Source organism: Ursus maritimus, unplaced genomic scaffold (assembly GCF_017311325.1).
Source record: "Ursus maritimus isolate PB19 unplaced genomic scaffold, ASM1731132v1 scaffold_2, whole genome shotgun sequence".
Lineage (NCBI taxonomy): Eukaryota > Metazoa > Chordata > Mammalia > Carnivora > Ursidae > Ursus > Ursus maritimus.
In genome coordinates, this window is record NW_024424452.1 from 44,811,061 (window position 1) to 44,820,537 (window position 9,477).

The window sequence follows — 9,477 nt, forward strand, 5'->3', positions numbered from 1 at the left end:
GGGGGGGGGGGGGGGGGGGGGGGGGGGGGGGGGCGCGGGAAGACTGCTCCGGACCCGAGAGGACGCCCTCCACAAAGGCAGGGCGCGGGGGGCCCAGCAGGCCTGGGGGAACTGGGCTGGAGGGACAGCATCCATGGACCTCAGGGAATACGCCGCCGGACCCCGTAGCCAATCAGCGGCCTCGGCCTTTCTGCCCTCGAGGGGGGCGGACCCGGCTGAAGCCCTGCTGTGGTGGGAGAGGTGCGGCGATTAGGGTCGGGGGAGTCGTTCGACCTCCCGCCCCGCCACTGCCCCTGAGCCCCGACACCTCGTTGGAGCTCTGGGGTGGGGGAGGGAGTGATTCGCAAGTCACCCATTTAGTCGGCTTCATTTGGAGCCCGGAGGGACAGGGGTTTGAGGGTGGAAATGCTGTCTTTTGGGTTGTTTTTCTTACATCCACACCCTCATTTGTCCAGAGATTCTAAGTGACCCAGGGCACATCCCACTTGATTAGCCAGATATGGGGGCCCTTGTCATGGGCGTTTAGATTATAAAGACAGCCGAGATAGAGACTCATTGGCTTTTCAGTAAAGCTGTGTTCTGCAGGAAGGGCGTGAGGAATTTAGAATCAAAGCGTAGGGCTGCTATCATTCATTCATTGACTCAATGGATACCAAGTATTTACTTTGTGTCAAACACTATGCTAGGTACTGGGGATATAATTATGATAGACATGGTTCCTGCCCTCAGTGTCTGTAGAAGCTAGTGTGGTAATGTAGGTTCCCACCTCCCTCCACGTTAAAATGCTGACCCTCTCTTCTCCTCCCAGGTCCAGCCTGTGGTGTCCACAATGCCCCAGGCCTCTGAGCACCGCCTGGGCCGGGCCCGAGAGCCACCTGTTAATGTCCAGCCCCGAGTGGGATCCAAGCTACCATTTGCCCCGAGGGCCCGAAGCAAGGAGCGCCGAAACCCAGCCCCTGGGCCGAACCCCATGTTAAGACCTCTGCCTCCCCGGCCAGGTCCCCCTGAGGAACGGCTGAAGAAACTGGAGCTGGGCCGGGGACGGACCTCAGGCCCTCGTCCCAGAGGACCCCTTCGGGCAGATCATGGAGTTCCCCTGCCTGGCTCACCACCCCCAACTGTGGCTCTGCCTCTCCCTTCCAGGACCAACCTAGCTCGTTCCAAGTCTGTGAGCAGTGGGGACTTGCGTCCTATGGGGATTGCCTTGGGAGGGCATCGTGGCACTGGAGAGCTAGGGGCTGCACTGAGCCGCTTGGCCCTCCGGCCTGAGCCTCCCACTCTGAGACGTAGCGCCTCTCTCCGCCGCCTCGGGGGCTTTCCTGGTCCCCCCACCTTGCTCAGTATACGGACGGAGCCCCCTACTTCCCATGGCTCCTTCCACGTCATATCTGCCCGGCCCTCTGAGTCTTTCTACTCCGATGACAAAATGGTGAGGACTTGCCAGCACACGTGGCCTTCTATGCCCATGTTCCTCTATGCCCCCACCTTTCTTGCCATCACATGGCTTTCTTTTCCCTCTTTTCTCCGAGTTCCTTTCTCAGTCCCTCATTACAACAGCTTGGACTCTCCACTCCCTTACTTAAGTACCCTTGAGCTTCATAGACCTTTTTCGGGGTTTTCTGTGACTCCCCAGCATGGTGTGCCATTTCAGTCCCCAGGGAATTAACCCAACCATTTGGAATTCTTCTCCAGGTCCCCAGGCCCTTGCTCTCCCTTGCTTCACCTCTCCTAGGATGCTGCCTAGGCCTAATTAATCTCTGGAGCTGAAGAGGGGCGGGCTCAGAGCACCTGAGTTAGTGTGGTTGTCCATTTCCCGAGCTGAGTGAGCTAGGCTGATTGCAGTTGGAGCCATCAGGAGAGGGTTCAGGAAGGGGCCACGGGGGCGGGAGGGGGCTTTGGGGGAAGCAAGGTGGGTGTGGGGAGCAGCTGGGCAGCCATGCCAGTGCTTGGGGAGCTGCCCCAGGAGCTGCAGCGCCGGCTGGCTGGGCAGAGGAGTAGATGGGGCACAGGTGGGACAGTCATGGCTGAGTCCGTGGTACACTCGGCTGTGGTGGGCTTACTGCTCATGGCCAGTGAGGTAGGGAGCCCCCAATACCCTATGAGGGAAAGAGGGTGGAGTTTGGGGGAGAGGTACGGGGAGGGGGTGGGAAAGCAGCGGGCAGCATGCTGTTGAAAGGTTAAAGTGCTGGGTGGGATATATGGGAACGTGCTCACTTGCCTCTGACCTTCCAGGCTCATCACACACTGCTTCTGGGCTCCGGTCATGTTGGGCTCCGAAATCTGGGGAACACGGTGAGGGCCACTCTCCTGTCCCTCGCCTCTAAAAGGAATGTGAAATGGTGCTGGGGGCGGGGCACTGACATGGGGAAGTTGGGGAGGGTGAGGAAGGAGAGCCCTGAAGCTCTTCTAGGCTTCCTGCCCCTGGTCTGCAGAAATAACGGCACGTCTCTCCTGCTCGCCAGTGCTTCCTGAACGCAGTGCTACAGTGTCTGAGCAGCACTCGGCCTCTTCGGGACTTCTGTCTGCGAAGGGACTTCCGGCAAGAGGTGCCCGGAGGGGGTCGAGCCCAAGAGCTCACTGAAGGTGCGCCAACCACTCCTGCTCCCCCCTTTCCAGTCCTCTCCCCAACCTCTGGGTCCATCTGCCAGTCATGGCAGCCCCAACCCTTTAATCTGGCGGTTGTCCCTGTTTTTGCTGGTGCCTGCTTCCCTAGAGGTTGCTTTCCGCCCTCTGCACCTCCTCGGGCTTGCCTCTTCCAGTCATTAACCTCTGTTTCCCCGCACCCACCCCAACAGCCTTTGCAGATGTGATTGGTGCCCTGTGGCACCCTGACTCCTGTGAAGCTGTGAATCCTACTCGATTCCGAGCTGTCTTCCAGAAATACGTTCCCTCCTTCTCTGGATACAGGTGGGAGAGCTAGAGGGTATGAGATTCTCTCTGGCCGTGTCTGGGGGTTGGGCCAAGCAGGGGCCCCGGCAGCATTGTTCGGAGCCTTCAGATGATCTTCATCCAGGAAGTGGGGACCGATGTCTGGGCAGGAGATATTGTCTTTGGACTGGAGGGGGGGTCAGTTGCCCACTGTCTGTTTCTGGCTGTAGCCAGCAGGATGCCCAAGAGTTCCTGAAGCTCCTCATGGAGCGCCTACACCTCGAAATCAACCGCCGGGGCCGCAGGGCTCCGCCGATCCTGGCCAGCAGTGCAGCTCCTTGTCAGCCCCGCCGCGGAGGAGCTCTGCTGGAAGAGCCTGACTTGAGGTGAGGTCCCTCCCCGTCCCTTACCTTCCCGGTGGTTTCTCGGCGGTGCGCAACCTTCACAGAACCGAGCTCCTCGAGACTGACGATGTAGGGTCCAGGGAAACGCTCAGCCTAGAAAATGGTTTGAGAGCAGTGCAGGAGTAGGAGGAAGGAGGCCGAGGGGTGCGGATGGGGGCAGAGGATAGGGTAGGGAGGTCCCTGGGCTGAGGGAGCCGGGGTAGCTAATTTACAGCCAGGTTCCTAACGGGTTTAAAGCCCGGGGAAGTCAGCTGTTCTTCCCTTGTTCCTTTCTTTTCCTGTCACCTTGGATTTCTCCCAAAAGTCTTCTGAAGCGTTATTCCTTTGACACTTCTTTGAAATGTCGGGAAGGAGCTGGAGTATGGGTGGGGTGCAGGACTGTGTGGGTCATTTCCATGGTGCCGGGGGTGCCCAGTGATCCCTCTGTCTCATGGGTGCCCCCCACTCCCCTTGATCTGCGGTAGTGATGATGACCGAGCCAACCTAATGTGGAAGCGTTACCTGGAGCGAGAAGACAGCAAGATTGTGGGTACGGAGCGGGCAAAGCCACGCGGGACGATTCGTGTAGGGGGTTGCAGGCTTGGAGGAGGAATTGACACTGTGGAGGGGTGTGGGGACAAGACTAGACGATGGAAGTGTGGGCAGGGGTGAAGGGTTTGTTAGGAGTGCTGGGGTTGGGAAAGGAAGGCTCGGGCGGAGGGGTGGGAAGAGACGGGAACCCAAGGAAGCATCTCAGGCATCCCACAGTGACTGTTCTCTCGCCTCTTCGCTTCTATCTAGACCTGTTTGTGGGCCAGTTGAAAAGTTGTCTCAAGTGCCAGGCCTGTGGGTATCGCTCCACGACCTTCGAGGTTTTTTGTGACCTGTCCCTGCCCATCCCCAAGGTGGGATTCCAGAGGATTCCAGGGGTGGATGGGACATGGGTTCTGTGACCCATCCCTACTCACCCCCAGAGCGTGGGAGGGAACCCTGTGGGTCTCTGGAGTAGAACTGAAGCCTGGATTGGTTGAGAAGTGTTTGAGAAGGAAATTCAGCACATGCTGACCTTTCATTCCCATCCCCCCCCCCCCAGAAAGGATTTGCCGGGGGCAAGGTGTCTCTGCGGGATTGTTTCAGCCTTTTCACGAAGGAAGAAGAGCTGGAGTCAGAGAATGCTCCGGTATGTGGGGTTTCACAAAGGATACAGTAAGGGTGGGAGACCTGGGTGGGGGGTGCTATGGGTAAAAGTGGTTGCATGATACTCTAACATGGAGAATAATATTTGTATGCCTGGGCTTGTGTTGGAGTCTCAGATATGTCCTAGTAATCCTCGGGCCCACGGGAGTAGCTCAGAGCATACAGAAGTCACAGGGAGCATAGTGAATTTGTACGTGAGTCAGGGGGTCAGAAAAGCCAGTCAAGGTGAGGAGAGCATTAACATGACATTATTTGACATTTATTCAGGTGTGTGACCGATGTCGGCAGAAAACACGAAGTACCAAAAAGTTGACAGTACAGAGATTCCCCCGAATCCTCGTGCTCCGTATCCTAATCGTCAAATTCTTACTTCTCCCATCCGTTTTCCCGCGTGTGTTCCATGTGTGCAGAGGCTGGGCATTGGGGAATTGGGTTTTCCTAGGAAAAGCCTGCCACCCCACCTTTTCCTACCGTGCTTCCAGGGTGTATTCCCAGAGGGGAGTGGACAGCAGTCCAGACCTCAGCCCCCTTCAAAGGCCCTCTGCCCCCCAAATGCTCCTTAACTAGGGCTTAGATCTTAATCGGTTTTCCGCCTCCCGAGGCTCCATCAAGAAAAGTTCAGTAGGTGTAGATTTCCCGCTGCAGCGACTGAGCCTAGGGGACTTCGCCAGTGACAAAGCCGGTGAGTCTGGAAGGGAAGGTCCTGGAGCGCTCCTCTGAAAGGGAGGGAGCGTGGGAGTGGGCACAGCTGTGACGGTAGAATTCGGCGACTCTGACCCACAGGAAGCCCCGTCTATCAGCTGTACGCCCTTTGCAACCACTCGGGCAGCGTCCACTACGGCCACTACACAGCCCTGTGCCGGTGCCAGACTGGCTGGCATGTCTACAATGACTCTCGGTGAGAACGGCCTCCCACGCCATTCCTGCCCCATTCCTGCTGCAGCTCCGACACTTTCCCTCGTACGAGCAGAGTGCTGGTCCCAGATGCTGGGAGGTTGATCTTGTGGGAGGAGGGAATATACGGGAATGATCACAACCCCCGCCCCACCTCCCTTCTTTCTAGTGTCTCCCCTGTCAGTGAAAACCAGGTGGCATCCAGCGAGGGCTACGTGCTGTTCTACCAGCTGATGCAGGAGCCGCCCCGGTGCCTGTGACACCCCCTTTAAGCCCTGGCACCTGTGAAACCCGTTCAACACCCTTAAGCCCCAGGCTCCCCATTTACCTCAGAGACGTCTATTTTTGTGTCTTTTTAATCGGGGAGGGGGGAGGCGGTGGTTGTAGCTCCCATTATTTTTTTTATTAAAAAGTACCCTTCCACCTGGAGGCTCCCTTGTCTCCCAGCCCCATGTACAGAGCTCCCCAGGCCCCTGCCCGTGTACAGTCCCCTAGCCCCTCTACAATCTCACTTTTTGTGAATAAATTTATTAAGAAAAAGTGATGTCCTTATTTGTATTTGTGCTTAGGGGGTGGATACAGAGCTGGGCCGAACCGGGAGTCCTCCTGGGACCCAGTTCCCTCTCTGAACGGACGGGGCGCTCTCGGGGCCGGGTGGAGGTGGGGGTGCCGGACCCGGACACTCGGGTGCCGACGTTTGCCCAAGCAGCGAAGGTCTACGTTGGGGGTAAAAAGACGAGGCGAACCCGGGCCTCGCGAAGCTGCGGGGAAGCCGGTGCAAGCCCTGGGGCCCCGGATGCTGCTCGCAAGGGGGCTGCCCCTCGAGGGCGAGGCACCGAGGACCCCTGTTGACAAACACGGGGCACGTTGCCGGGCGGCCCCGGCTCCCGTAGGCCCAGGCTGTTGCTAACATCAAGGAGCTGTTTACGGCGCCGCCTCCCCACGGAGCAGGCCCAGTGTCCCTACCTGCTCTCCCTACACCCCGCGCTCGCGGGGCCTCCCCCAGGGCCGTCACCCTCCCCGGGCCTGGTAGGCCTGCGCCGGGGCCCGCTGACCGGGCTCCAGCCCCCGCCGCCGCAGCCCTGCGCGCGGGCGGGGCCGAACCGGGCGCCTTCCCCCGCCAGCGCCGAACCAGTTAAGCGCCGCTGGCCGCAGCAGCCGCACGCAGCGGCCGGCCTCCGCGGGGCGGGAGGGGCCGCCGCCAGATCTGTGCTTTCATTGGCTGACGTGATCCGGGGCCTCCCGGGGGCCACCAATCCGGAGGCGGGGAAGCCCGGGGCCGCGAGAGGGCGTGGACGCCGGGTCGGAGGGCCCGAAGGGGGAGGGCGGAGCGGGGGCTCTGAGCCGAGGGCCTGGGGGGGCCCCGTGGCGTCCCGAGCCCTGCGCCGGCAGATAGCGAGGGCGGGGCGCTTATCCGCCTCCCCGTTGAGCGCCGGCCGGAGGGCCGGAGGCCTCTCCCTCCGGTTCCCTCGGCCCCCTCGTGGGTGAGTCCTGGTCCCTCGGCGGGGACCTCACTGGCCCGAACTCGTCCGCCGGCTTGCCATAGTTTCCCCAGAAGCAGTGAGTGGCCGGGAGTGGAACGTGGAACCTGCGGGGGACTTCTGCAGAGCAGGGTGCCCCCCGCTCAGGCTGTCCGATCGCCCCTCTGCCCTAGGCATCCCAATGGGCCGGACCGTGGTCGTGCTGGGCGGTGGCATCAGCGGCTTGGCCGCCAGTTACCACCTGAGCCGGGCCCCCTGTCCCCCTAAGGTGAGTTCCCCATCGTGCCAGAGGGAGCCTCCTTTAATACTCTCCTCCCGTTTCCGGCTAAAGGGAGCGCGCCACCGTCTTTCCCTGCAGACCCTTTACCCTGCGGCAGTAGGCCGTGCAGCGTGTCTCCCTCCTGTCCCCAGGTGGTCCTGGTGGAGGGCAGCGAGCGTCTGGGAGGCTGGATCCGCTCGGTCCGAGGGCCAGGTGGTGCTATCTTTGAACTTGGACCTCGAGGAATTCGGCCGGCCGGAGCCCTGGGAGCCCGGACGCTGCTCCTGGTGAGAGGATTATGGAACGCCCAGGAGGGCTTGCGGAGGGGCCTTCGCTAGAGGACAGGCTTGGGAGGAAGTATTGGTGGGCCAGTCCTTTCCTTAGTTTCTCCTCTTCCTGAGGATGTATGGAGAGCAGGTTTCTGAGCTTGGCTTGGACTCAGAAGTGTTGCCTGTCCGGGGAGACCACCCAGCTGCCCAGAACAGGTTCCTGTATGTAGGTGGTGCCCTGCATGCGCTGCCCTCTGGCCTCAGGTAACGCTGTCACCTCCTTACGGTGCGGTCTTCTACCTTGCCCGCATCCTCTCACCCCTTCCATTTCCCCATCTCCCAGTCTGTCAGCCCTCCCGGCAAGAGGAGCCAGATGAACGGAAATGACTATGCCTTCCTCAGTGCAGGGGGCTCTTCCGCCCTTCACCTCCCTTCTCCAAACCTCTGTTTTGGGCTGGGCTGAAGGAGTTGACCGCGCCCAGGGGCAAAGACCCTGATGAGACTGTGCACAGTTTTGCCCAGCGCCGCCTTGGACCTGAGGTAAGATGGCCCAGAGGCCCCCAGATCCCTCTCCTCCTCACCAGCAGCAGGGCCCCCTACTCAAACTTTCCACTGAGGGGCGCTTCCGTATCATTTGGGAACATCCTCTCCCTCTGTTCACACCCAGTAGTCCCCAAAACTCAGTGTTGAGGGCAAATACCTCCACTTCCTTCCCGTTCTTTTGTTATAGTGGGACTGCTCCCCACCCAAAAACCTACCCCACCTCCAATCCCTACCACACAGGGGCAGTGGAAAGAAGTCTGCGCTGCTTCTTCCTTGGCCTCTCAATCCCAGTCTCACCCTTAAGGTGGCGTCTCTAGCCATGGACAGTCTCTGCCGAGGAGTGTTTGCAGGCAACAGCCGGGAGCTCAGCATCAGGTCCTGCTTTCCCAGTCTCTTCCAAGCTGAGCAAACCCATCGTTCCGTTTTACTGGGGCTGCTGCTGGGGGCAGGTGAGTGGGGGGTTGGTTCAAGGGGTGAAGATACTAAGGACCGCCGGAGTCAGGGATTGGAGGCCAAGAGTGCTGATTTAATGATCCCTCTTTGGCTCCTTGTCTGCAGGGCAGAGCCCACAGCCGGACTCAGCGCTCATTCGCCAGGCCCGAGCTGAGCGCTGGAGCCAGTGGTCACTGCGTGGAGGGCTGGAGACGTTGCCCCAGGCCCTTAACACACACCTGACTAGTAGGGGTGTCAGTGTTCTCCGAGGCCAGCCTGTCTGCGGACTCAGCCTCCAGGCAGAAGGGCGCTGGAAGGTAGGAGAGCCCCCTGGTGTGTAACAGGTGTGTTAGTTTCTATCTTTACCTAGATGGCCAGGGTTGGCAGGACTAGTAACTCATTGTTTTCCTGCTCTAGATGCTATTTAAACAGGGGCTACCCTAGGGTCTTAGGCCTTATTTGTAGACGTTCATCCAGGACCTGTTTGATCCAACTCTGGATACAAGTGGTGCTTGTGAGTGGCTTAGGTAGGGGAAGGGACAGTCCAGCTCCGGTGCGCAGCTCAGAGTGGCCACACGGGCTTCTGTCCAGCCCACTGCCTGGAGTAATGGCGGGGGCGGGGTCCGTGCCGGCCGCAGAGTGGCTCTCTCACCCCGGGGCAGCTCTCAGTCTCTCCTGCCAGTTTGGTGCCTGGGAATCTGAGGCAAGTTCCCATTATCTGTGTCTCTCACCGGTTTTCATCCTGTCAGGTGTCTCTAGGGGACGGCAGTCTGGAGGCAGACCACGTGATTAGCGCCGTTCCGGCTTCAGGTAATGGGGTAGCCCCCTCGCCATCCCCAGCCAGAGTGAGGCGAAGTGTAGCTTCCTGGGCCAGTAGGACTGTGCTGTGCCCCTGAGCGGTCATCCCTGCGGGAGCCCGATGCCAGGGAGGGTTGGTGAGTCTCCCCTGAGTGCCTCCCGAAGCAGGCCTCTGGCTGCTCTCCCCCAGTGCTCAGCAGGCTGCTCCCCGCCCAGGCCGCCCCTCTGGCTCGTGCCCTGAGCACCATCGCTGCTGTGTCTGTGGCTGTGGTGAACCTCCAGTACCGAGGAGCGCACCTGCCTGTGCAGGTGGGTGTGGCACAGACGCTCGGGAGCCGGGCCCCCCCCCCCCC

General features: G+C 60.1%; 2 protein-coding genes across 11 annotated transcripts in view; both read left to right on the forward strand.

Annotated features, from left to right (window-relative positions):
- Positions 1 to 5,882, forward strand: part of USP21 (ubiquitin specific peptidase 21) — a 6,142-nt gene extending 260 nt beyond the window's left edge. Inside the window, exons 2-13 of one of the 3 annotated variants that reach the window (XM_040635943.1) lie at positions 809 to 1,429; positions 2,233 to 2,292; positions 2,463 to 2,583; positions 2,796 to 2,907; positions 3,099 to 3,254; positions 3,737 to 3,801; positions 4,053 to 4,156; positions 4,345 to 4,431; positions 4,716 to 4,794; positions 5,023 to 5,130; positions 5,232 to 5,346; positions 5,512 to 5,882. In XM_040635943.1, the coding sequence (XP_040491877.1) occupies positions 830 to 1,429; positions 2,233 to 2,292; positions 2,463 to 2,583; positions 2,796 to 2,907; positions 3,099 to 3,254; positions 3,737 to 3,801; positions 4,053 to 4,156; positions 4,345 to 4,431; positions 4,716 to 4,794; positions 5,023 to 5,130; positions 5,232 to 5,346; positions 5,512 to 5,602 (1,698 nt within the window). In that variant the 5' untranslated portion in view covers positions 809 to 829 and the 3' untranslated portion in view covers positions 5,603 to 5,882. The remainder of the gene's footprint in view (positions 1 to 808; positions 1,430 to 2,232; positions 2,293 to 2,462; positions 2,584 to 2,795; positions 2,908 to 3,098; positions 3,255 to 3,736; positions 3,802 to 4,052; positions 4,157 to 4,344; positions 4,432 to 4,715; positions 4,795 to 5,022; positions 5,131 to 5,231; positions 5,347 to 5,511) is intronic. The other 2 variants (XM_040635945.1, XM_040635944.1) reach the window with 2 other exon arrangements.
- Positions 5,883 to 6,633: 751 nt separating this feature from the next.
- Positions 6,634 to 9,477, forward strand: part of PPOX (protoporphyrinogen oxidase) — a 3,723-nt gene continuing 879 nt past the window's right edge. The window contains exons 1-9 of one of the 8 annotated variants that reach the window (XM_040635946.1): positions 6,634 to 6,902; positions 6,997 to 7,091; positions 7,182 to 7,369; positions 7,484 to 7,615; positions 7,759 to 7,891; positions 8,199 to 8,343; positions 8,453 to 8,643; positions 9,076 to 9,136; positions 9,315 to 9,433. In XM_040635946.1, the coding sequence (XP_040491880.1) occupies positions 7,005 to 7,091; positions 7,182 to 7,369; positions 7,484 to 7,615; positions 7,759 to 7,891; positions 8,199 to 8,343; positions 8,453 to 8,643; positions 9,076 to 9,136; positions 9,315 to 9,433 (1,056 nt within the window). In that variant the 5' untranslated portion in view covers positions 6,634 to 6,902; positions 6,997 to 7,004. Of the gene's footprint in view, positions 6,903 to 6,996; positions 7,092 to 7,181; positions 7,370 to 7,466; positions 7,616 to 7,694; positions 7,892 to 8,198; positions 8,344 to 8,452; positions 8,644 to 9,075; positions 9,137 to 9,314; positions 9,434 to 9,477 lie in introns of those variants that run through there. The other 7 variants (XM_040635947.1, XM_040635949.1, XM_040635948.1 and 4 more) reach the window with 7 other exon arrangements.